Source organism: Megalops cyprinoides, chromosome 24 (genome assembly GCF_013368585.1).
Source record: "Megalops cyprinoides isolate fMegCyp1 chromosome 24, fMegCyp1.pri, whole genome shotgun sequence".
NCBI lineage: Eukaryota > Metazoa > Chordata > Actinopteri > Elopiformes > Megalopidae > Megalops > Megalops cyprinoides.
In genome coordinates, this window is record NC_050606.1 from 15,968,956 (window position 1) to 15,995,454 (window position 26,499).

At 46.8% G+C, this 26,499-nt stretch overlaps 1 protein-coding gene across 1 annotated transcript in view; it reads left to right on the forward strand.

Moving 5' to 3' along the window:
* slc4a2a (solute carrier family 4 member 2a) overlaps positions 1-26,499 on the forward strand; it is an 84,097-nt gene that overhangs the window by 31,403 nt on the left and 26,195 nt on the right. Inside the window, exons 2-3 of the mRNA XM_036518662.1 lie at positions 1,753-1,811; positions 11,742-11,919. Coding sequence (XP_036374555.1) covers positions 11,860-11,919 — 60 coding nt within the window. The 5' untranslated portion in view covers positions 1,753-1,811; positions 11,742-11,859. The remainder of the gene's footprint in view (positions 1-1,752; positions 1,812-11,741; positions 11,920-26,499) is intronic.

A 26,499-nucleotide genomic window follows, 5' to 3' on the forward strand; every position in this document is an offset into this window, starting at 1 on the left:
ACAGTTTCATATTTAGTGAAAACAAGCACACATTATTTCTGGACCGGGAGAAATAAAATCCACTTGTGCGTCTTCAGCTCCTTTTCTTCACTGTGTGGGTAAGGCTAATTGTAGGGTTAGAACTGTCAGCAGAACCGGGCTGTTGTTTTCATGGAGGAGAATGGAGAGGCAGTGGTTTGAGCCGAATCCGCCTGAATGCGCCGAGGTGGCCATGGTGAGCTTTGCTTTGAGCTCTGTGCGTGGATCCATCACCAGCGACAGCAGTACAACCAAAGCTAAACTGGTTACAAAGCCATTATGAGAAGCAGCGCTGCCAGCAGTTAGCTGTAAAGTCTTCTGCTTCCCCTACCTTTCTCACTCGCGCATGCTGCCACAGTGCCTCCAGCCCGGTGGATGCGTGTGGCACATCGTCCAGGTGCGCTCTGCAGAGATGCTCCCTCGTCCTGTGGGCTTGCCTTCGATTGTGGCCGGAGAGGAGAGTGTAGTGTGACAGAGAGGCCTGCCCTGTGCATGGCTCATGTAAAACACACACGGACACACATGCAAATGCATGCAGATGCGCACACAGGCACACATGCATGCACTCCACCTGCCAGCACACGTTAATGTCTCCGTTTCTTCTGTAGTCGTTCAGCCCCCTATGTTATCTCATGGAATGGAACACTTAGCATAGTGGATATGTACTACAGAACAGACTGATGCTAACCTGTTTTATATGCTACCTTGCTAAGTCTGATGGATAGTGGCTTTCAGAGTTCTGGCCATGGTGTTCAGCTTGGTGGTATTGGATATGGCTCTCTCCTTCTGTCTGTCTGAGTCAAAGGGGTACAGTAACAAGGTTTTGCCATTTGCAGTTGAGATGGTTTCCGAGGGCAGTTGCACTGCTAGGGAGGTGATACTGCACCGGGCTCAAATCACTTCACTGTGCTAGTCTTCTCAGTAAAGGCTGCTGGTGTGTGATCCCAAGAGTGTTAACCAGAGTGCTATCCTGTGTTTGTGGGAGATTCAGTGAACTGCTCTGTGTTTGTGTGTAGTCTGTTTTCCTGTTTATATCCAAGTTTTTATATTTAATGTTGATTGGTTAGTGAGGACTGCTGTTTTTCTGAACAGGAAATCTTGGTGGCCTCTTAATATTGTTTAAAATTACTTTTCACTTTCTCTGGGTCTTACATCCATTGAGTCTATGTGGTCATAGTTATCTTACTGTAAGCTAACAATAAAAAGACTTAAGCTTGCTATTCCAGGAATGTCTAACAGCACATGTTTATTTGCGGTTGCAGCTTGAATGTTTTTTTTTTATGAATTTTTATTTTTTTTTTTATGTGCACATCAGAGTTTGTGCGGATGTCATTGTCTGGGATCTGCCTGTGCGTCGATCCTCCTGTGTGTAGCTGTGAGTGTGTGTGTGTGTGCGCGCGCGTGCGTTTGTGTGTGTGTGTGTGTGTGTGTGTGTGTGTGTGCGTGCGTGCGTGTGTGTTTGTGTGTGTCCGTGGGTCTCCGATTCAGCGGCGCACTGTTGAGTCACCTCCCTGGTCACATGCTTGTCAGAGGGCCGGAGGAGGAAACATAATCCCGGGGAGGAAGGCTCAACTTATCAGTTGGTACTTGAAGGCTGCCAGAGCAGCAGAGCCAGGAAAGGAATACAGAGCTCTAACTACAGTCCTCTCTCTCTCTGTCTCTCTCTCTCTCTCTGTTTCTCTCTCTCTCAACTGTGCCGGCTCTCTCTCTCTCCTCGTCTCTCTTCCCTCACAGTGGCTTTTGGCTTTGCACTACGATGTCCGCTGTAGCCCCTCGGCAGTAAGCACACAAAGGTAAGCCGTTCTCTGCCTCTCTCTCTCTGTCCTTCCACAGCACCGGCTCGGGGTCTGGTGTCCCTCCCCCAGGGCTCGGATCACCTTCCTCCGGCTGCTGTCTGCCTCTCTGCTCAGACTAGACACTTGTCATGCGTGCTTTTGATTCATCTCCGTTTTTCCCAGCCTGTCCCCTGCTTGGAATTCAGACAGTCTTGCAACCGGGGGACCTGAGCGCTGAGGTAGCCGTACTTTTTTTTTCTCCCCCTGTGGTTCTGTCCAGCACTGCACTCGGTTCAGATCCTCACACAGACCGGTCTGTGCTCGGCTGGGGAGGCGCTGCAGTCAGCGATAGTCTGGAAAGGGGGTAGGGAGAAAGCTCTCAGAATTAATCTGACCTTTTTTAACAGTTTCCTGTAAGACAAAACATGAATTCCTCTTCCAGCTGGAAGCGCACCCACCTCCCTCCCTTTCGCGAACGCGTTCGTGTCACCCGAAGCCGGAGCCTTCGTTCGCCGGGCGCACATGGAAAGCGCTCTGGTTTAATGAAAAATGAAATTGTTCTGGTGCGGCTTTCATAGAGTGCCCTTTGTGTGAGGTTTAGTGGAAAGAGTTAGGAATGCCTCTGTCTCTCTCCTCCTTGTCTCTCTCTCCCTCTGCTTCTCTTTCTCTCCATGACTATTTATAAGAATATATTTATTTAGACGTGACCACAGTTCCAGTTCCTGTTTTTTTTTCTTAATCTTCTGTGAGCTGAAGAAAATTTGACTTGAGGATTAACAGTAGCTTCATATACAGTTTGCATCCATGGAAAGTTTAGTTGGAAATGGGTGTCTGAATTAAATGTGAGATGTATTATAAATGTGTTCTGCTTGGGAACAGTGAATAAACTGCACCCTTAGTGTAGCTAGAGCACTGAAAGTCACAGATACAAACTTAATAACCATGTTAATTTTGTCTAATTTTAAGTTCACTTTATTTTCTCATTACGCCTTATCGGTCTTCAGAGACTTAAGTGTTTTAATTTTAATGCACCATTTTCCTGTTTTTTTTTTTTTTAAATGAGATGTCGTGTGTGTCCTTCTGAAGGAATTTCTTTATTACAAAGTGTAGAAAATTGTTTCCATGAAATTGCAGCCACTCCATGGAGACGAAAGAACTCTCAAATATGGCTTGTCTTGTAAGGTCAAGGGGAAAGCCAACTGCAGCTATGACATCCCTTGGAATGTGGAGTTAAGACAGTTATCAAATAGTTCTAAAGGGTTAAATACAGAGTTCCACAATACCCTTTGAAACAGACAGGGAGTATATTGAAGCAAATAAGGATTGGGAGGAGTGGCTTTCATCATAGTTGAATGAAGAGTTTTAGAAAACAAACTCCTGTACACTGACTGGACTTCTGCTCTCTGGGAAATAAGTCGTATTATTTTATAAGTTTCAGGTAGTTTAATATAGTGGATTTTGAACAGCATTACTGACCTGTGTGAATAGATGGAAAGGTAATGAGGTGAGGCTGATTGATGTACCAGGGCAAACCTATGTTGCAACCGGAGCCGTAGGTATCGGGTAAATGATTTCTTAGTTAACTGAACTGCCAGGTTTAAGCTGTCATCAGAAAGTAAAAATAATCCACCATGGCTCCGCTCCAGCAGCTTTGACTCTCAGACTTTTACCCGAAGGTTGAACTAAGGGGGGCATGTGATGTCACCATGCCTGGGAGGGTGCAGCCAGGGGTGTGGAGGGGGTGCAGGCATGACTAGACGAAAAGAGCGTTGGTGCAGAGCTAGGACAAGGGGGGGGGGGGGGGGGGGACTGTCGTGCTGCTGGAATAAGATTCTTAGGAAAGGAGAGCTATTCCCACAGACTCCACTGTGATGTTGCTGTGCTTAAATGATTGGCACCTGCAGTCATACCCAATTGCATTTGCATAAATTTCCATAAATGTTCTTCAGTGATTTCTTTGGTTACAGCAGAAAGAGAGAAGCCCCTGCTGTGAAGAATTTAAGTACCCATTCCCTGTGATGCCATTGATCAAACCCAGCACAAACAATATAAATGTGAAATTGTTCCTGTTAATAATGAGACTGTTTTTTCCTCCCCTAACAACGCTGCCTTGGAATTTGGCCTTGAGAACCGGTCGTGTTCATGTTAATAAATCAGCCCAGAAGGCAATACCTTCAAAATGCCATTGAGGATTAGAAAACAATCCGAGGAGCCGAGATGAAAATAACGAAGATATTAAAAACCATGTTTGTTTTTGTGTGTTGATCGTGGCTGTGTTGATGGGAATGCCTGACAGCCGAGACACGTACAGGTTGTTGAAACGAGTCTGTCTAGCCTGAGGGAACGCATGCCGTGTTCCCAAGAACCTTACCTCAGCATGCCAGGTGGGAGGGCTGTGCTTACATTGCATCCAGCTACAAGGCGTTTGCTGGGGCCAGTTTCTCGGCTCGCTCTCTGATACGACACTTAAAGTGGCTTAACGTGGCCCTAGCTGAAGTAGGTGTGCTCATTGTGGCTTTGAGGAGCTGGAAACTGCAATGTTTGCAGCAGCATATTGCAGCCACCTCCCATAAATACAAAAAACGGTGCAGGAAAAACAAGGTCTCTTTGTATTATCGCGTTATTAGAGGGAATATGAAAATGGGAGGGTGAGGTAAAGATAATTCATCAAGCGAATTCATTTTTATTGTCCCAAATATAGAACGTATAAGTCTTCCCCACCTATGTGTGTGTTGCACTGTGCTAATACCTGGCATGTAGAGAAAGATTGTAGAGCAGGTGACGCTTGAGACACTTTAGAATTAGGTACGGGTGCAGAAATACAGCAAAAACCCCAAAAGGCAGTTTTGAACGAGCTCAGAGCTGATGCGGTGAAGGCCGGGTTTGCTTGAATGTGGCCTGAGGGGAAGGGCTAATGCAGAATGTAATCACTCCTGTGAAACGTTTCACTGTTTGGAGAACAGTAACTGCCAGGGGCCGTATATCAAAAGCTTCTTAGGCCACACATTTAACTGAGCTGGCGAAGGCCGGCAGTCATAGTCAGCGAGAGCCCTCGGTGACTCTCACACCTGTTGCCGTTGTTCCACCGGTTCGGAGAGGGCAGGACGCAAGCTCGCTTCGGGGGGGAAAAACGTTTTTAATGAGATGGGCCACCACGTCGCCCAGCTCTGAAAGCGGCGCTTAGTGTGGTGGAACAGAGCTGAGGTGCTATAATGCCCCAGCTATGTGACCTGTGACTCTCCGTGCTTCAGCGGGCAGGACGCTAAAGTGGCGCAGAAGCGGCTGACGCGGGGATTCTTCTGCGCGCGTCACAGCTGCTCGGCCCATCGGGGGGTAATCTGAGCGTCAGAGTGGGGCCAGCGTGCGGGGGGGGCTAGCGTGGCTAGCGTGCATGTCGTATCGGGTGCAGCTGGAGTCGGGTCCGTCTCTGTGGACGTTGCTGTGCTGTCACTGATTTTCAGCATGGCTAGTCTGCCGTGTGGAAAACGGTCATAAGCATGTTTAAAAAAGGAGAGGGTGTGTTTGGCGCTGTCTGAGTCCTGTGCTGCAGAAACGGCGGTTCGGAGTTTTGGGGGCTGACATCCAGACAGCGAGGGACAGTTTTTAAAATTCCAGACAAAGGGTGCTGAGTCACTCTGTCCTGTGTCACCTTGAGGCATCACCAAAGGGAACAGCTACTGAGAGAGGGGCGGGGGGATGTAGACAGTCCTGCGGTTTTATTTTTTGCTCTCCCACGTGCGTATGCATCATCTGTTAGCAGACCTGGAACTCAGTGCTTTTTAGCCTCTCTGGGCTTACTTCCTGTCAGATGAAAAGTGATAAACTGGAAATTGACCTCAAATTTCTATCATTGCTGAATGATTTTATGGCTGTATAGCGTGTGAAATAATTCCTCTTGTGAAAATATTACCCACGATATTTATGATAAAGTAAGAAATCCAACCCAGTGTCACTGGCTAGTGTGTTCAGTTTCATAATCCGCATTGGTAAAATCCTCTAAAGAGTACATTAGGCCATAAAATATAGATAACTTCTGTTAAATCGCCTGCTTTACTTGAAATCCTTAGATTATGTATCTAGAGAACTGGAAATGACCACATTTGGTCATCCTAAAATCTTATCATCTCGAGATAAGCATCCAGTACTTTGGAAATTCTGATATTACCAGTCCCGTGATCTTGACCACCAGTTGTTAATCCTGAGATAACCGTCATCATCTCCAGTTAACAAAATCTATAATCATGTGCTTCTCGGATAATGAAACCTAAAAATATCATTAGGCTTAGCTTCCGAGATACCCTGTAATCTGGGAGCCACTGAATTGGAGCAAAGAATAGTGCTCAGTGAGGAAACCTGTGATCTGGGGAAGAGATGAGACTGTTGTCCTAAAAAGTGGTGATTTCTTACTTTTGTGTACAGCACTCAGTCAAAATAAGCAGCTCCCACCAAGGGCTAGTATTAACACGTGACATGGAGACATAAGGGGTTTTCCAAGGCCCTCACTTATTAGACTGATCAAACTGCAGATGGAGCTTCCCCTTTCCCTCCAATCAATATTAATTCTGCAGCTAGCACAGACATCTGCCTGACCTGACTGTGAATGGGAGAAGTGCTCTGCTAACCTTTGGTTGGGTTTATGATGAAAGGCCGTTGGATAGGGTAGGTGGTTGTTCATCATGATTCTGAACCACAGCATTCTGCCTAAGGTCCTGATGTGTATTCGGTGGCTAGATGCCATTGACGAATATCATTGCCCACACAATGGTTCCGAAGAAGAACAGGATGTTTTCTATAATCTGTAATCTGAACTTTAGCTCAAATCTGATGTACAGGTGAACTTCCGAGAAGAAAGGGAGAGGTGCACTTTAGCTGTGTGCTTGGGCATGTCTCCAAAATGGCAATAGCATTGTACTTTAATTCCTGTGTATAGCACAGATGTATGTTTATCGTTCATTTATAAAAGGAATCATATGAAAGGGTACTTTTCCACTCCCTCTGGTTGTTGGCAGTGTTTGCGGATGGCCATTGTTGCCCACTCGCATTTCAACACCTGTCTTTAACAGGCTTTTCTGGAGGTGTGGTGAGCCCTGTGAAACGTTACCTGTCCCGGAGTGAATGATGGGGTGGAATTTCCCCTTGCTTTGCCGGTTCAGAAAATATGTCCACCAGGTCTGCATATGGCAGGAGAAGGATGCTGAGCTCTTCTTCCTGCTGGTAAATTAGTGGTGTTGATGTTAACACATACATCAGCTAATTCAACCAAGGGCTGTTTCCCTCCTCAGAGGTTGTGTGATGTGCTATCTTAATACCCACCTATTCTACTCTAGGGTGAATTGAAATGCTGCTGCTTACAGGTGGAATGATGTTAAACTTATTTGTTAGCTTCTTGCGTGCATTCCATAACTGTGTCTGCACGGTGTCTGTCTTCATCTCATATGGACTTTTATGGAAGAACGCCTAATGTTACGGTAGCACTTTGAAGGGATGTGTGCTGTCTGCTTCTCCTCCGTGTTTCCTTCTCAGCACACGCAGAGACATCAAGGCTCCTCACTCCTCCTCGGTTAATGGCGGTCTAGTCTGATGAACTTGGCCCGAACACCAGCCCACGTGTATGCAGGGCCAATCCACGTTTCAGCGCACATTTTTCCTCTCACAGGCTTCTCCAGTGTGTTCCTCCTTTGGCGTCTGCATTGATTTCAGACTCACTTTTACTTCATTTGGTTTTTATCGCATCGCTTTAGTTCTAGGATGTTTCAGCTGTAGAGACACGGCTGCTAACCACTTGTGACTTCTGAAAAATCCCGAGCAGAGATGAGGATCACGGTGGAAAGCTTGCGCCGATCCCAAGGATTAGATTCGCTGTGGTTGTCGATGTCGACGGTGCATGCATACTCAGTGTATATCCCTTTCCCTTGCTGTTGCTCTTCCCTGTGGTCCGCTGGCACTTGTATTTAGATAACATTTCTCGGAGGGGCAGCAGCTTTCCCACGATCCTACGGTCACGAACCCAAAGCCCTAACCTCCACACCGCACTGTTGCCCCCTGCTTTGCCAGACTTAGGGCCATTTACCTTTCTAAGTCTCCTCTCTAAGTCTAATACTCTTTGTAATCTTGGCTGAACCCGATATCGGTTCACGCTGTGCAGGAGCCGCTTCACCCCGCAAACACGTTTTCGGTGCTGGTTCGCTGTTCCGTTGCAGTTCACAGTCCCGTCAGGCAGCAGATGGGATCGTTTCACAGATTCTGCCTGCAGGAGCGCTCGTGTATCACTTTATTCATAACTCCCTATTAAAAAAACAAAACAAAACGTGCTATCCAAACATCTTACCGAGCGTTTATCCGAACCCTCCACTGCTTCTGAAAACAACAACAAACGAGGCCAGCCTAATCTCTTGCAAGTGCCTTTTGTTAAAATGCTGCCATTTAAGGCCGGTTTGTATTATTAGCTGGGCCTTTGATATGTTTAAGCCTCAAGAATCAATGAAGTATGTGTTGCCTTAGAGCTGAGCTGCCAGGAGAACTGTGGTCCCCTTGTCTGGACTGCTTTCTCTGCAAGTGACACTAAGTACAGGAATTATACCCTTAAGAGTGCATTCAGTCAGCTGAAGTGGGGGTGGACTTAAATCACCTGGGCTCACCCAAAGGGATGGTCTACATCTTTATGACTCACGTTTCTGTGATTGTATGTGCTTCCTTTTCACCCCACATGTCTTCAGGCTGTACGTGTTGTTACTTTGCCGACTCTGTAGACAGTAGCCATACAAGCGAGCCGAAAGGCATAATTGAATTCCCCAAGAGCCTCTTCCCAATCCAGCCCGTCGGGCTGGCTGTGAAAAGCCACCCCATGATAATGGAATGAAGGCTGGTTACCGGCTGCTCGTGATCCACTGCATGCTGGGACGGTTGCCGGGACCGTTAATGGAACTTAACGACTTCCCTCACCTCCCTCATTAGCGTCCTGCCCCAGGCCCGCCCCCTCTGCTCTGCCATTGGTTGGTCACTGCGAGGAGAGTGTGGGGTGGAGATTCTTTTTCTGGGTCTCGCTTACCTATGAGGGCAGCAGTGTGAAATAGTGGGTGGGGAAATAGGGGTTGTGTCCTGTGGGGGGGGGTGGATCACCCCTGAGCAAATTCCTCTATTCCTTCATTGAGTGAACCCAGCTGTATACACAGGTCACTGAAATTACAAGATTTTGGTGCTTTTAGGTGGTGTATGCTGAGCAAATGCATTATATTAGGTTAAAACCCTCCACCTTGGCCTCTGCCAAAAGCTTAGAGCTGCAGCAGATGTTTAACTCAAAAACTCAAAACAATACTTAACGGCAGCTTTGCTTACCAGCTGTGTGATGAACCATTTTCATTCAGCCAATTCTGCATAAGTCCAGAGACAACCGGGCGTTTAATTGGGATGGATATGCCAGTACTGCGCCTAATTGCTGGGAGAAGTGTTGCTTGCCATAAACCGGTCCCATATGTTATGAGACACCCACTGTGTGCTGATTGAGCTGGTGAATCATCCGCTGCATTTGTTTGGTCGGCCTCTGCGCATACCTTATCTCAATTTAGAGCACAGTCGTCACCTGACATGTTATCATAAAAAGTTCCTGGCTGTAGATAATTAAAAAAAGCATCAGTGACACTGAGGAAGGAAGAAGTGACACAGCTGTCCTGGCTGCAGCCATTTTTCCCTAGTTCTCGGATTTCCTGAATGCCCTACACTGGTATGCTGTAACAGACAGTGCTTTTTGAAAATGGGGTCATTTCTAGAAGTTTCGGCATCGACCTTGGTGGTGCAAACATCGTACACTACCAGAAGTGCTTGTGCTGGAATGTATTTTTCAGTACAAGCAGTCCATGATTTAAAAAAAAAAAAAAAAAAAAACACAGTCTTACACTCATGCTTAGGTGACTCAAGCAGTGGTTGTCCTTTCCGTGAGGAATCCTTGTGTGATCTTTGTGGCCAAATGCTGTCACCATGGTAGCGGTCTTATCTGGCTGTTATCAGGTGGCAGGTGGTGAATGACCTCTGAGGATGTGATGAGGACTATCTGGCTCGACTGCTGATGGCTGGTGGCCGTGGCACTGTTCCGTACATCACACTGTTTCCTGAGGCTACAGGCCACCCATCAGGACCAACCTTTTTAAGACGTTTATTATTTACTTAAAATAATAAGTAAAAAACAATTTAGTTTATTGCTCAATGCAGAAATTTAACCCAGGGAAGGGTTTGGTTGGACTTGCTGGTATTGATAAACTGCTGTATGCATTAAGTGCTGTGCTTTTGCCATCTGCTTGGTCTAACTATACACCTTCTCAGGGTTTTTTTTTTCAGAACTCTGACTGCTCAAAATTTGCTCAACGTTTGTTGACTGTTGAGTGGAAAAGGTTCCATTAATTTCAAGCTCCAATCACAGAAATATGGACAACCGACAGCCCACTGCTCATTCTGGAGATACCTGCCTTTGGTGTTCTCTGAGCCTCACCATTAGCTCTGATCATTGCTCTGTCTTGTTTGATAAGAGCAAAGGGGGGGGGGGGTAGATAAGTCTCAATACAGGTTTTATCAGATGTCATAAAAATGAGCTCTATCATAATTAAGACGCAGTGATTTCATTCCTTACTTATATGCTGAGTCAGCTTGTGCTTGGTGCAGTGAGTGAGCATGCCATTTCTTTAGCACGGCTCCAGGCCCACATGTTCCCCCATCAAATCACAGCAGTGTGGTGTAGTGGGAAGGCCTGTAACCCAAAGCATGCAGTTTCAATTCCCAGGTTCTACCCTAAAGCAAGGCACTTAACCCAGATTAAGTGAATATCAGGCTCTATATAATGGGTCGTATTTAAAAGCTACTGCAAAGGCTCTCTGCTAAGCAGAATACTGTGTAATGTAATCATTGCTGTGCACTGGCAAATTCAGATTAAATGGCTGCATTTTTATTTTAAAGGAAGATAGCTTTGTTGTTTTATTAGATTAAGTTTTAATAAAATATTTTTTTAAAAAATGGCTTCCTCTTTTCCACTGTCAGGAGCTGCCACCGATCAGATGTTGTTAGAATGGTGCAGTCTTAATTTTTTTATGAGGACTGAATTTGCTGTCCAAGCTCCTGTTTTTAGGAGACTGTGAGTCATCTGTTTTGGTGGGGAGACATGTGAACTCATTGTGATTGGAGCATCCTGCCTTTAAGATGGTCTTGTTAAAAAGTTATTTTCAAAAAAGTTGAGCCGGACTGTGAGCTCTTTCTTTTCTGAGGCATTTCACACCACTCTTGAGCTCTGCTGTGCAAGGGTTTGGAGGGGCAAACCCCACACCTGAAAAGAAATAACCATAGAAATAACCTGCAGAAATAACTATAATGATCCTTAGAGCTGACTACAGACGTTTGCTACTGTAACATTTAACTGAATTTGACCGCACAGAATTCGGGTATAACTTCATGGTCACAATTGTGAGTAAGAACTGTTATGAGGACACACAGCATCAATGCAATAGCAAGAATAGCCCTTTGGAGAGTTTTTCTGGGGTCATGAAATACGTAAAAAGCTTTAACCGAGTATAAGTTATTGTGCTGCCTTGAATTGTTTTGCTGAAATGTCAATACCACCAATCAGTCTTGGCCTTTGTCATTGCATTGAACCTATAGCTGTATGTCATATATACCCAAATGAACAATTGCTGCCTATATATATATATATATACACACACACACATATGTATATATAATTTTTTTATATGAAAATAAAATATCACGTACTAATGCAGTACCTCAGCAAACTCTGAGGTAGCTGCTGTTGCTGCTGAATTTTCTGCAGCTGGGAAAATTCTGTGTGCATGTCTCTGTACATTTGCTTAGAGAGGTAGAGCTATGTTGTTCTTAGCATGTTAGTATACTGAAAGCACTTCAGGTTCGACACGTGCCTGTCTTTACAGCCTGTGTTCTCTCTGACCGCAGGTTATGCTGCCCAAAAGCTCCCCGCTGAGTCAGAGTGAGAAAGAAAAGGGCTAAACCCAGAACCCACCGCTGCATCTCGCACGCACGCTCACACGCACGCACAACAGCCGCGGGAGCCATGAGCGACTCCCAGGATTCCAGTGACCTCAGTGCCGCCGTGGCCTCTGTCGTCCACGCTGTAAGTACGCCTGCGTCGCCCGCTTCCCCCCCTGCACGATCTGAGTGCACCTGGATTACCTGTTTTCCATGACTGCGCCTGTTTCACCTGTTCCTCTTGACTACACCGGCTTCACCTGCTCACTTGACCGTACCTGCGCTACTTGTTCACCTGTGTTACCTGTTCATCTGAGTCCACCTGTGTTACCTGTTCTCGCCTCTGCACCAGTATTACCTGTTCATCTGAGTCCACCTGTGTTACCTGTTCATCTGAGTCCACCTGTGTTACCTGTTCATCTGAGTCAACCTGTGTTACCTGTTCTCGCCTCTGCACCAGTATTACCTGTTCATCTGAGTTCACCTGTGTTACCTTATTTCCTGAATTCAACAGCGTTACACTGCATGTTCACGTCTGCATGACTTCTTCTCTTGAGTGCTTTATTACCTGTTCTCCTGAGTACGCCTGTTACCTGTTTACCAGAGCAAAGCCCTTTGTTATTCAGCTACGGTACAGTTAATCCTTGTTTGAGGCATGGTGTTCCATGCTGCAGTCTCCTCTCTCTCTCTCCACAGTCTTTCCAGTTCTCAAAAATTGTACATTTGAAAACAGCATCAATAAGCCTGACATCAAAATGCAGAAAGGACACCTCTCAACGTGCAAAATTTCATGGAAATGTAAGATGGCCGTACCCATATCAGGTCCATATTACACTAAGTAATCTATAATAAACAGTCCAGTGGTTGTCCTCGGAAGCATCTCAGGTACCTGCTGGACTGCAAATGAGTTTCTGCAAATGTCGCGGGCCCTGCCGTGCTCAGCTCCTTGGCTGGGCTTGCACTCTGGCGGTGTACTGAGGAATACTGCCTGTCTCTGAATGATGCGTTTCCTGCTGGGTGTCGTGATGAAGCATGCCTTACTCGAGTTAATGATTTTGTGAGTCAGGGCTGGCTGCAGTACTTGCAGGAGCTCATTAGCCATGTAATGAGCAATGACGTCGGTCAGCTTTGGTGGGCGAGCGGCTGTGGTCCGCCTGCTGTGGTCTGAGCAGGATGGATGGTGTTCACTGTTACCTCAAGTGCCTTCCGGACCTCAGAAGGTGTTCTTAAGAGGTTATTATGGTTTGGTCATTTTCTATCAAAGAAACTAATTCATGAAAACTTGACTTATGATTTTTGACACAGAGTAATACTTAAGGAAACCTTTTGAGGTCGGAAGGTGCTTTGATTTAAACACAAAAAGCCTGTACATAGCGTGGTGTTTTTTCTTTACCTCCAACTGTTAGCTCCTCACAGGGCACAAGCCTTCCTTGACATTGTTCTTGCGTTTTTCAGTTTGGACAACATCTTTAAAGAGAGGTTCAAAAATCAAAAGGTTTGTGGTGTTTATACAGAAGGGTCAGGCAGTCACGCAAAACAGGGTCAGGGCAGCCAACAGAGTTCTGAAAATAGCCCAAGGTCATGCTCAGTGTTGCAAGCAACACAATCAAAAGTTTGACCCTCTCTCCCAAAAACTCCTCCGAATCCACCGTCACTGGAGAGCTGTTTGTTTCCCTTTCACAGGGCAAACCCTTACTCCTCATTTCCTGCGGTTGTGCTGACAACACTCAATCAAGTGCAAAACTCACAATTTCTCTCTCTCCGTCCCATAAGCGGTGCAGGTTTTCCGCATTTGTTTTTTTTTCTTGTATTCCATGAATTTTTGCAGCCATCTGGGTCACCTGGGGCATCTGGGTCACGTTACACGCAACTCATCCTGCTGTTTTCATTTATGAGTATTAATAACGCATCAAAAAGGAAAAAAAAAAAAAAAACGGCACGTCACTGCCTCACTGCGCAGAACTTTGGCAGATGCACCCGGCGCTCTTTATTCTGATCGCTACGGGAAACAGCTGTGCCGGCCAAAGAGCTTCACCTCGCTGAGGTGATCGAGCGTGCCCAGTAGGTTAGGAAGAGAACATGCACTCCCTCCTTACCGGAGAGGCTGGATGGGATTGGCTATGGCCGCCTGAACCATAGTCTCCCTCTGTGTGGTCTCTGAAAGGCCCACGGAGCTGTCTCGGGGTAGCCAGCTGGACACGCGATGGTCCGATTGACACGGTCCGTGTTTATTTTCGGCGCCCATGACAACAGCATTATCAACACTTATTCATATGCAGCGGGCTGCCGTAGAAATCTTGCTGAGTAAACAAACAAGCGTGGATACTCAGTGGAGTGAAAAGACTGATCGGTAACACTGCGTTTTACGGGCCAACCAGTGAGGCACTTTCTGTGTTGTTACTCCTGATAAACAGTCCTCACACGATGCCTGACATAGTATGAGAATATACTGGACTTTTAGGCCCTTACCAGGTATTCATTGTGTGAATGCTCACAGCCACAGTGTTAGTCCTGACACCCAAAGGCCTAACCTTAACCTGAGCCATAACGGTTGCCATGGAGTTATCCCACTTGGCTAAACCCAAGCCAAACTCATTAACTACATAACAGAGCATTACGTCATGATAATACAAGTCACATTCAGTACTAGCAGTGGCGAGATCCAAAGATTCTTGTGGCCAACACAGTGTAGCACAGAGTAAAGATAATTCGTTTAGATTTGTTTCCTCAAAAGAAGCTGCTCAGAAGATGTAGTGACAACATTATTTTTATTCCTTTTCAGTACTTTTTTCCTTGAAATTTTTATGGGTTTATTTAATGACAGTTTAATAAGATTTATGATTAGCTTTTCACAGGCTCGCTAAGAGACATTGAGCTGTTGAGTAGACATAACTGCACTGCTGAAAATATGAGTATTCTTAAAGCCATATCAGATTCCCTGACATCAGATAGCGCAGCAAGGTGGGAGAGATGGCATGCCGCCTTTGACCAAGGTCAGCATCGGGCTTGTTACAGTGAGGCCGGAAAATCTATCCTTAATTTTGTCTGGAGTTGCTTTCGCAAGGGGCCGAAAAGAGGAATAAATGAGCTTTGTTAAGGAGAATTTAGTTACCAGGGCGATTACCGCATCAGCTGACCCTGGCACTCGGTGGAGCAGTTGTGCTGAAATGCCAGCGTATAAGCGGGCAGGCTTTTTCAGCCACATGGCATGCTTCCTGGTAGTTTAGCCTGCTGCGCCGTAAGACCCCCTGTCTCAGACGCAGGAGATTATAGTGCCTCTCGCTAACTCAGGAATGACGTCACAGACGGTGTCAGTGAGCCCTCAGGAGCATGGTGGAGACAGACAGCCAGCTCTGCACTCTCTCTCTCTGTGTTCCCATGATTCAGCAGTGTAGTGTAGTGACAAGGAGTGGGATGGTAACTGAAAGGTCACTGGTTCGATTCCCTGATGGGGCACCGCTGTTGTACCCTCGGGCAAGGTACTTAGCCCATAGCTGTCTCAGTAAATATTCAGCTGTATAAATGGATGTAACCTATGCAAGTCTATCTGGGTAAGAATATCTGCTAAATGACAGTAATGTAATGTAATGATTGTGTCAGAACTCGATAAGGTTGCTACAGTGTTAGCAAGCCGTTGGGTTATAAGCTGTTCTCTCCACTATGCAACAGTGCTGCCTTGAGCCTGCTGCACCCAAAGCTGAAAGTGAAAGTGATCCAGGCCTGGCTGGTTCCTCTATGCCCAGCCCTCTCAGCAACTTTCCTTCCGCTGCGAGCGGATAACACTTTCGCAATGTTTACTGTCAACATTGACACATTGCTGAAGCTTTGCAGGCCGGCTGAGGAGCACTCTGGCTTAACATGGCAGTTGAGTTACTCTCTGGGCTTCTCCGCTCAGCGGGAGGGAGGCCCGTGGCTCCCCCTGAGGCACGTGCTTCTCACCCCCCCGTCCCGTCGGCAGTCGCTGCCTGTCCTCGAGTCACATGACACGCAGCGAGTCGGACTCGGCCCCGTTCCTGACCCCAGGGCAGGATTCTCTCATGAAGGCATAAATGCGCACGCACCACTTTTCAGAAATGGCAGGAGTCGCAGTTCCGCTCTCACCATTCTTGCCGGTGTCCGACAATCTTTGTTTCCACAACACGGTTTCTGCTGACACAGGCCGGTGTCAGGAGGTCATCTTAAAAACGTGTGCAGGAAGAGAGGGGTCCAGCGAAGTGTCACTTTGACGGGCTTAGTGAAAGCCCTCCTTTCTAATCAGGAAATTTCAGTCTCAACCCGGGGACATAAGAATGCCCGTTTTTTCCGCGCTCGTTAATTCTGTGCTAATTAGTTCCCATTAATGTGCTTCATTTGACAGCACTGTGCAGCTCTGTTGCCTTTATGAGTCCTGTGTGTAGAGTAGCCTGTAGTCTCACAGCCAACGCTTAAATACTTGAAAGGCACTGAGGGTTGTCCTCTGAAAAATTAAAACTGGGGAAAGACTGAGGGAGACATCAAATGTTTACAAATTACTCTTACGACGACCATTTATCAACCGACCAATTTCCCTGGATTTAATTTTTAGAGTACTTATTTATACTTGTTAGTACTGTCTTGCTGATATTAGCTATATGCTTAGCTAATGCCTTCAATAAAATAATTTGTCAGAGAATGACCCTAGTTGCCCTTTCCAGGATTGGGCTGGGCCCGTACCTCAAGCCAAAGGCAATAAAATGCCTGTGGTTGTTTGTGGTGAGATGGGGGGAGTCCTGGTGTTTTGTAGGACTCTTGATTGTTTGTGTGCCCAGCTCTTGCGTAGTTCCCGCTGGCATAATTGCATCATTAGGTTAATCATTTGGATAATCAGTCTGTTTCCTGATTACTCCAGGTCTCAACCAGTTTAAAGTTCCCCTGATGAACCTGCAGTAACCTGCAGCCCTTGGGGAAAAGACTTTCGCTTTTTCCACAGCTGTGCTGTAACGGCATGCTATCCCTTCAGCTTGCACTTTCAGTACGGCATGTCTCTGTGATGGGAAGGCTGTCTGCAAGTTGTAAATCTGGCTGGCAGTTTTATACCACCTGCCCTGTGCAGAGAGAGTCTTCAGATCACTGGAGGGTGGAGTCTGTTACCCTCAATGCAAAGGGCCCGTCCTGCCAGGCCTACTGTAAGGGTAGAGGAAGCAGGGGGAGTGGCCTCAAAGAACAGACACGATTCTTCCTTTGTGTGCGCGTGTGTGCGTGTATGTATGTGTGTCTGTGATTGGCTTTTGGATCTTGGATTCAGTCTGTGGCTCCCATGTCAGTACGGTCACAGCTTCAGTCTCCATATACCGCGTGAAACATTTGCATAGGGTGTGGTGAAGCCTCCACCCGCCCTACCTGTTCAGCTAATATATGCGTCATTCCTGCTGCTGCCTCCCTTGCCTGCTCTGGATCCCAGATGTTCTGCAGCACACAGCCCTGTGTACCTGTTGGATCCTTAGAGCCCTTGGCCTGGATCTCCTCCCTGGGGAATGTGTGTGTTGTTGAGGGAGGGAGGTACCGCACCGCTGTGGTTATGTCACTCTCCACCTCGTGCTTTTTCCTCAGCTGCCGCAACCGCGTCCCCCGCAGTTTCCCAACCGCCGTAGTGCCCAGGCGATTGGCCGGCTTCCCTCCGGGGATTAGTGGAGACTTCCTGACCGGGCGGCTGGATTAAAATCCCCCCCCCCCCGTGATTGGCCGAGAGCGAGGGGCGCCGCCCACATCCTTCCAGTTTGGTGTGATGCGTGGCGGTACGGTGCCCGCGTTCCTGCTCAGATTTATTAGAACCAGATTTGACCCGCGCCGACAAAGCGGGTGGAAAGGGAAGGCGAGGGCAGCGGCAACGTCAGCGGCGTTTGGGAGGCGTGGGAGTGGCGCTTTTTTTTTGTTCTTGTTTTGCTGTTTTGATCTCAGGGCTCAGGGGGAGGGTTTAAAAAGCTGTGGGAAACAATGGCCTCTGATACCCTGCCAAGGAGGACACACTGCCCGGTCATGCGGCCAAAACGCCCTGTGACCGCTGGCCACGGAGAGGAGTGGTGGAGCAAACTCCTCCCTAACTGTCGCTCACTAGATGGCCTGTCATGATAGGTGGGCGGGAACAAGGCAACGGGCCATTGGCTGCAGCAGTGGGACCATTTTTGAATAGTTTGTAATATTAGGGCTGAAGGAAGAACTTGGGGATGGGAAGCCCAGCAGCCTCTCTTGTAGCCCAATGTCATGGTATAGAACAGCTACACAGCTCACTGCTACTGTTTGGCAAGTAACATCCATTCAGACAGCAATATCAAGTTTATTGCTAGTTCTTCAGAAGTGGGTGTATGCTGCCACAAGGAGGAAATGGTTGAAATGCTTGCTTTTTGAACAAAAATAAAAATGACTTATTGTGCCGTTTAATATAGTGTCAAAAGTAAGGTAAAAGAAATGTAAACTATTATAATGTTTCCATGTTTACATTTGTACAAAACACACATTTTAGTACACCTAGGTGATGTGTAGTTATGAAATGATATCTCTGTCAGTGTGATAAGGCTGAGATAAGACTTGGCTCGGACTTGTTGGGTTGCCATTGATAACGCTTCAGCGGCACTGGGTTAGACTGGGCTCCATGCAGTCATACCAAAGAAAAACATCCATAGGTCACAGAAGGGGGTATTCCCCACTGCAGTGGATCGGAGGCCTTTTCTGGATGTGGACATTGCATTACATTACATTCATGTAGCAGACACTCTCATCCAGAGCGACTTCCAGCACAACAGAACAAGGCGTGTGTTCATTCAACTTGAATGAGCAACAGTGTCAGGCTAACAACACTCGCAGACCAGTGAGTGTGAGTGTAACACTGTTCAAGCCCTACCACAAGTTAACTTGTTAAGTTTAGCACAGTGACAGAAGTAGGAACTCCTCATAGGTAAGGAAAATCCAAACTCATTGCCACCCCTGGATTTTAACTTCAGTGTTATGAAAGCAGTTGTACCCAATGTGCATCTGTGTGTATGTCATTTCAGCACTGGAATGAATCAGTCTGAACTCTTCATCACTACTTCTGTTGATCTTTGGACACCACATTGAGGTGTTGAGGTAGCTAGAGGACCTATCAATAAGCAGGAGGTTATCAATACAGGTTATCAATAGCCCAATAATCGATAGAAAGTACACTTTCTCAGTACGTAAAACTCATTGTAAAGATTTGTGAAACAGTCTATTTATCCACCATCTGAAGCCAAGAAATGGCAGCTTGGCCTGTCTCTGAAAAATGGTGAGTAGCTTACGTTACAGTTATCGCTTAACATGTGATTTGAATCAGACACTGAAATTGTGTTTTTAATGAAATGTAACTGTATGAAAATGAACCCCAGGGAAAGTTTATTTTTTGGACATGCCAAACACATGCATGCAAAGTCGACATCGCATACAAGGCTTACACATATTAGATTGCATTATATATTGTAATGTAATTGTCATTTAGCAGATGCTCTTATCCAGAGTGACTTACATAGGTTACAGTGTTATCCATTTATACAGCTGGATATTTACTGAGGCAATTCTGGTTTAAGTACCTTGCCCAAGGGAACAACAGCAGTGCCCCAGCAAGGAATTGAACCAGCAACCTTTCAGTTACTAGCCATGCTCTTTACCACTACGCTACACTGCTGCTCCACCACACTGCTGCTAAATAACACAGCTTACAGACCACTGAGTACCTGCCGGCTTGACTTTTGAAGGCTGAACTCTCTCAGCAGTGCTGCTAAGAGGAGTGGAAGTCCACTGGCAAGGGTAAAAGCTTGGTGTATCTAAGCGAGCACTCTCACTTTCATACAGAATTTCATTTCAGAACCACCCCTGATGCGTTTTAAGCTGTCGTCCTTTCAACCCTGGGTTCTATGAAGTGTAGGGGACTTGTTCTGTGACCTGCTGTGAGTACATCCAGTCAGTACATCCCTTACAGATAGAATCTTTGTGCATTTCTTTTACAAGCATTGGCCTTGAAGGCAAAATCAGAATGCATTCAGTTTGATTTGGCTCTACGGCAAAACTGTTACTGAGGCCCAAAGACTCAAACTCACCTGTACCTATTGAAGAAAGACCTCCCAAATCTTAATATGGCTCCGATTACACATCAAATTATAGCTGATATAGCTGAAGGAAATATATGGCTTGATAATTCAGCTACAGCTTTACAGCATAATGGCTTTTAGTGCAGTGGCACAGGTATAGATGCATTGCACTGGCGACAGAAATCAATGTGAGATAAGTGTGTTTATGGCTACGCTGGGGCTGCTGCTGGTCGTTCTGTCTGGATAAACTGCTGCTTACAGGAGTTAATCATTATCCCTGCCTGAGTGATCGCGCGCATGTGTGTGTGTAGGAGAGGGGAGCATGCCAGCGTTGTGCGGTGCGGGTGTGTGTGGGACTTCGGGCAGTAAAGAGATTTAGAAGCGTTGCGATATTGGACAATCTCCACTTCCTGTCTCGAGGGACCGCTTTGGTCATGTGACAAGAGACCAGAGGCTAGATACGAGACCCGATTTTTTTTTTTCCTCCGAAAGTTTGACAAGACCGCAAAGAAACTGCTCAGTCTGCCATTTTGGACTTTTTTTTCCCCCAAACGCAAGCTGACGGCAGCTTCCTCCCTGCTTCCTTGTTTCTGAACGGGACTGTCAGGCTGGCTGAAGCCCGATGGACTTCCTGTACAATATAAAGGTGAGTGGCCGTGAAAGCTGAGCTCCTGACCACTTATTCAGAGAGGTAACACATGGAATGCCTTTGGTCCCGTATCAAATTTTGAAACTTTATTGTTCGGAAACAGCTCATTTAATTACTTAATTCAGTATGGTTTTGTTTTTTCTAAAGCCATTTCTTGTAACATGAGCAAGTGCTTTTTAGAAAGAAACCTAGTGCCACCATATGTGAAAGTGGCACCATATTGGCTCCCTTCAAGCAGACTTCCTTTAAAATGTATGTATGAAAATACACAATACAAGACATGAAGAGTAGACCACAAAATGGGGGGATGAATCTGGTGAGTTGTTTTCCTCCCAGGTTTTGTGAGTCTGATTTAGAGCCACAGAGGATGAGATAGAGGCTGACACACAGGGCTGCTGATATGCAGATGAAGAGCAGGCTGTGTGAATGTGTGCCTCAGTGCACCTGTATGCACGCGCGGTGGGTTTTTGGAGCCAGGCGCATGGCAGGAGACAGTGTTTTCAGCCCTGGGAGTGCCGTTGTCATTGCTGTGCTGTTTAATAATATACCAGGAGTGAGTCAGACACAAACAAGCACACTGCCCCTTCCCGCAGCAAGCTGTTTGAAATGACTCCTCTGCCTGTCTGTACCACGCAATCTAAACTTCATATATTTCAGCAAGTAATATTTTGAAGTTTCTCCATTTTTTTTGTACTCTGTTAACTAGCACCATCTATTGTTTAGAAGACCTTCAGCAGACTCACATTTTAGCTGGCTATTCATTTTCATTATGGAGACTACAGAGATGCCTGGTATGGAAGTAATGGAGAATGTGATTGCAAAGCTCATGGCCCAGTTCTGAAACATTAAGGCAGCATAGCATTTGAAAGGGTTTGTTATTCTTCTCTCACCTGGTCCAAGACACTTGTAGCAACTTCTCCCTGGACAGTTTGTTCCTCTGCAGGTGTGAGTGCAGGTGTGTGTTTGTCCTGAGAAATCCACCTCAGGTCATGGTGTCCCTGAGTTGTTTGCTCCTCAGGTCAGCCAGAGAGTTGCCGGGAAGGCCCTCTGAAGGGGAGGAAAGTGCTTGTGTGTTTGAGCAGAGCGGGGAGGGAATTTTCCAGCCAGCGCCTGTTTCCGGGTTGGGCACGTTCGCACTTCGTGCACGGTCCAGGCCAAGATGGTAAGGCTGCTGGCTCCCGTGTGCGCAACTCGGAGGAAAGCGGCCCTTGAATTGCATCCGCTGGAGATTCCAATAGTGTCAGAATGACAGATCTGTGACTTGTTTGTTCTTCGCTCGTGAGCAAGGTGAGTGGCTGGCACGTATCCCATTTTTTCCTGAGTTTGATTGGTTAAGGGATCAGTCATAACCAATCAGATTCAGGAAAAGGGGACCCACAAAATGCCCCATACCTCAAGTGTGAACCATAAGTAAGTCCTTGGACAATTAACTGTGAGTTTGCTGTGGAGTTTATCTGGTGGAATTGATCCACTGGAGATGGATCTTGTATTTGTCCTCCATAGTTGGTCCAATGGAGATGGGCACCCTTTAGGGGCTGATATTTCAGAAACCAGATCAACTGTTTGATATGGATCAGAATATTGCATCACGGAACACCTGATTGCCAAGGCTGGGTGGCTTGGAGAAGAACAGTCTGGTCCCTGTTGGAATCCAGTCAACGCACTGGGCAGTGGGAGCGCTGAATCAATCCAAATGTATCGGATTACATTAACATCTCTGTTTTGCTCATATGTTGCATGTTATCACATATCATTCCAACATATTCTGCTCAATACTGTGTATGGATGATTCTGAAAAGACCTCAGGACTCTATATATAAAGGCCGATGTGGCGTCAACTGTAGCGTGGTGTGGTCTGAGGGCCAGACTCATCATCGGACGAAAGAAGGTGATGGGTCAAGAGACAGATTGGCTGACATAGTCAAGCGACCAGCAATCGGTTTGTGATTTCCAGCTTGCTGTGGGCACCGAGTGATCCACCAATTAGAGCGTGTCCCGATGACGTATTTTGCCACCTCTGATGTATGGTGATACTTACTTTCAATTAACTTTGAGGACCTCAGCATAATCCCCCTAAGGTTTACTTTAATATTAAACCTTGCAAATTAAATATGTCAGATGCTGATGAACAGTGGGAACCCGAGGCTGTAATTATGATGAATTGTGCGGCTCCATTGTTTCTGGGCAGAACCTGCCTCCTCTCCTTCCATGTGTAACTGTACCTTTTCCACGGCACTCATTCATCCAGCTCACATTTTGGCATGTTTGTCTGGCATGCCAGGTTAGATGTGCTAACTGCTGATCATGTCTCTCAGTCCGTGGCTGTTCTTAGTCACTTTCAATTTAGAATAACGTGGTTGTAGTATGTATTTTTGAGCAGGATCCTTTGGTGAATTTTATCAGAATTCAGGCATTTTTTAAATGTTTGCCACATTCCCAAACGTGGTCTTTAGAAGTATTGTTGACTCTAGCGTTCCAGCTGTTCTGCCTGAAAGCCCTGTGGTCACCTGGAAGCTGTAGGCTTTCATTTACATTAATTTCCTTAGCTGTGATATGGACCTTTTTCTTATCTGTGTCTCTCTGTGCTTCCTTGGTTTCTTCCAGAGTGAAGGCAGTATCTTTTAATTTCCTGTCTGTGTGTGCATACGGTGTGTGCATATGAGTCTGCATGAGTGTGTATGCATGCAAGAGCGTGTGTGCGTGTGCATACACATGTCCATGTATGTTTATGTGCGTGCATTCGTGTGTCTCACCTCTCATACTAACCCGTCATATCTGATATTCTGCCGTCCTATTCATTTCTCTGTGCCACCTGGTTTGATAGTACACAGGAATTGATGTATGGCGAAACTTATGTTCCATGAAGGTCTCAATATCTTCCCTTTGTAATTTGATATAAGCTGTTACTTGTAAACCGATCTCATGTTGACATCACCTGTAGACACTTGTGCAAGCTTATATAATGGAGCTTGAATACCATAATCTTTATTGTGAGACTGTGAAGGCATTGGTGGACAGAAGCATGTTAAAGAAATACCCTCATTTATGTATTTATGTCAGCACAAACGCATGTCCAACAAAGCATTTTCCAAAAAGTACTTAAGGACATCATCTAGGTAGCCTTGCTTACCAGTTGAGCATATCCAAATGTAGTTGGACTGCCTAACTGAGGCAGACGTGGCACTCACCTGGTAGGTTAGTAATTGTCAGTCTCTGTTCAGTATATCATTAACAGCTCAAACTAACCTTGTGAATCAGAAAGTTCTGGAACAAAAAAAACACATACTGTGTTAGGTCAGTATGTCATTAAAAGTTCAATCAAGCCTTAGCAATGGGAGGCTGTGGAAACGCATCTGTAGTGTAGCTCTGTATTAACTCTGCTCCCGTTCGGTCACTGTAAATAGAGGTTGGCTACCTGTGTCTCATTGCTCAGACTCGAGTTGCCCCGTAATGAAACCCCACTTGTGACTGGGAAGCGTGAATGCTTGCGGGTGTGCTTGGAGGTGATGCTTGAGCGGGGTTTGATGGAGCTGAGTGCTCCGATTGAAAGCCTTTTCATAACCGCATCGATCCTGGCGCTCGCTTGCGGCCGGCCTGTCGCTGGGAATCAGCTGAACGCTCAGGGGGGAAGACGCTGTACCGCAGTCTGTTCCGCTTCATTGTTGGTACACTCCAACAAGGCGCAGCCGCTGTGTTAAGCAAGGCTCTGCGGAGACACCCCTGCGGGGTAAAATCGGGGTCACCGTGGGCTGTTTGAAAGTCCACACCCGTAAATGGAAAAGGCGATGTTGTTGTGACTGTGCTGAATCACTTACCAGAGGGTAAGTGATTGGGAATGAAGGTCGGTGACTAAAACCAGCATTGCCAAATCCTGCAGCCAGTGCCTGTGTGCTCTCATCTGTGAGTTATATAATCCTGTCTGGACTTCACCCCCTGTGAAATCGTGGCTGTGTAGGTGCAGAGGGCTGCCATTAATATGTGTAGGGGTGCTACAGCCCCCGTGGAAACTCTCCTCATGGCCTCTGCCAGCAGGGGGGCTGTGCTTGCGGACTGCAGCCGCCTCCAGGCTCACGCCTCTGCCTGACTGGAGCTCCTTTCTGTAGCGCTGCACGCCCTGCGCTGGCAGGCTTCTCCCGGGCCCTCTCCGCTAGGCCGAGCCTCCGGGCCTGGCGCCAGCCCCGCTGCTGATGTGGACGGCGGGGGGAAGGAGGGAAGGGAAGATCCGGAGGAGGGAACGGGAGCCCGCAGCCGGGGGAGCGGGAGGATGAGGAGGAGGAGGAGGGAGTGAGCACGCAAAGCGAGGGAGGGAAGCGGGGGGGGGGGAGAAAGAGAAGGACGAGAGGGATGAGAGTTCAGTTCAGAGGAAAGTGGTGGCAAGAGCGGAGAGCAGGATCCCTGAAAGAGGGAGGCACCTCGAAAGCGAGAAATGCTTGAGACGGACAAAGTGGCAACAGCGGCAATGACCCCTCTTCGGTGTTCCCGTTCAGATGATGTAGCGCTGCGCGGTGAGATCGCACTGGCGGCGTCTGCAGCGGCATTTGCCTTTCAGAAATGCACCCAATCCCGGTCGAAAGAGGCGGCTTGTGTGAGGGGTGTAACCCGATACCGCTCCGTTCTATGGGGATAGATGGGGAAGGACAGAGGGTGTGGACAGTATTTCATTCCACCCTTTATAAATAGGCCGTCAAAAGAGGATCACTGGAAAAGAAAAACAACAGCAGGGATTCAGTACAGAGCTGAACAGTGCATATTTCTGTATTATCTTCATCATATAATGACCAAGGTTGGTAGTTCTGAATGGTAGGGAGTGGAGTGTGGTGCGTGTTGGTGTATGAAAGCGTGTCTTTATCTAGTGGGAGGTGAGGGTGTGTACATGGATTGCGAAACGGCTGACCTTCGCCAGGTTCCAGTGCGGATTCTTCCTCAGTGGTCAGCAAGAGGTGGATTCAAAGTCTGTTCCTTCGTTTTCTGAGAAAATCAGTGAAGGACACGAGCTGTTTTCTGGGACATGTTTAATTCACGGAAAGTGTTCGGCTGGGCACACCATGTGTTTCTCTGCCCTGCAAGCTCCATTAATTTGGTGAGGACTTGGTTTGTCAGGTCCTGATTCTTAGTCACGTAATGATAGTAGTTAATATTGATTTTTTTTTTTTCAGTGAAGGGTCTGAGTTGACCTTTAACTTGTGGAATCTGCACATACAGCAAAAAAAAACAAAAAACACCCAAATACTTTTCTAATTTTAGACCTTTAGTCTACATTACTTTTCTATAAATCCTAATTAACATTTTACAGGACAGGATGACCTCAAAGGTGTGTTGCTGGAAATGGACACCATGAGAAAGAGAACTCCCTTTTCAGATAATATGTATCTCTGCTGTTGCTTAAACCATCTGAGAACTAACAGCATAAACGTTATCTATATGGCCCTTGGTAAAGACAGAGAGAAATAGAACCTCTGTCAATATTTACATATGGAAAACGCTAAGCTCCTGTGGTGGGCTATATGTATGCTTGCAGTCTATCCAAAGTCTGGCTGTGCTTCAGTGTGTGTGAGAGGCAAACTGTAGCTATTTAACAGGGTCAAAGTCCATTCAGAAGGCAGCTGTGAAGATAGGGGGTTGAACCAGTGCGTTACAAGACTAACCCAACCGTGCCCGATCAGGTGAGGGGACAGGGTGCCCTGCAGGTGTTGAAGAGCATAGTGTGACACAGCTGGCCTGTGACACAGGCACAGACACTGGCATGCGTACGGGTGACCTGGGTACCCGCACACAGTTGGCACCCTCCTGGTATCCCATTTTAAGCCCCGCATGGCCCTCTGCTACCACTGCGGAAGAGGGAACGTGGCCAGGTGGGGACAGAGGAGCATGGAGAACGTGATGGTCACACCTCTGAAGGTGACACACCTGGCGATCTTCACCGACCCTGCTGAGGGGTGAGCCAAAGCTCTCACACAGCTGTCAGTCCCTCTTTAGAGTCTAGGAGGAGTGCACTGTGATACAGTTCAAACAAGGTCCA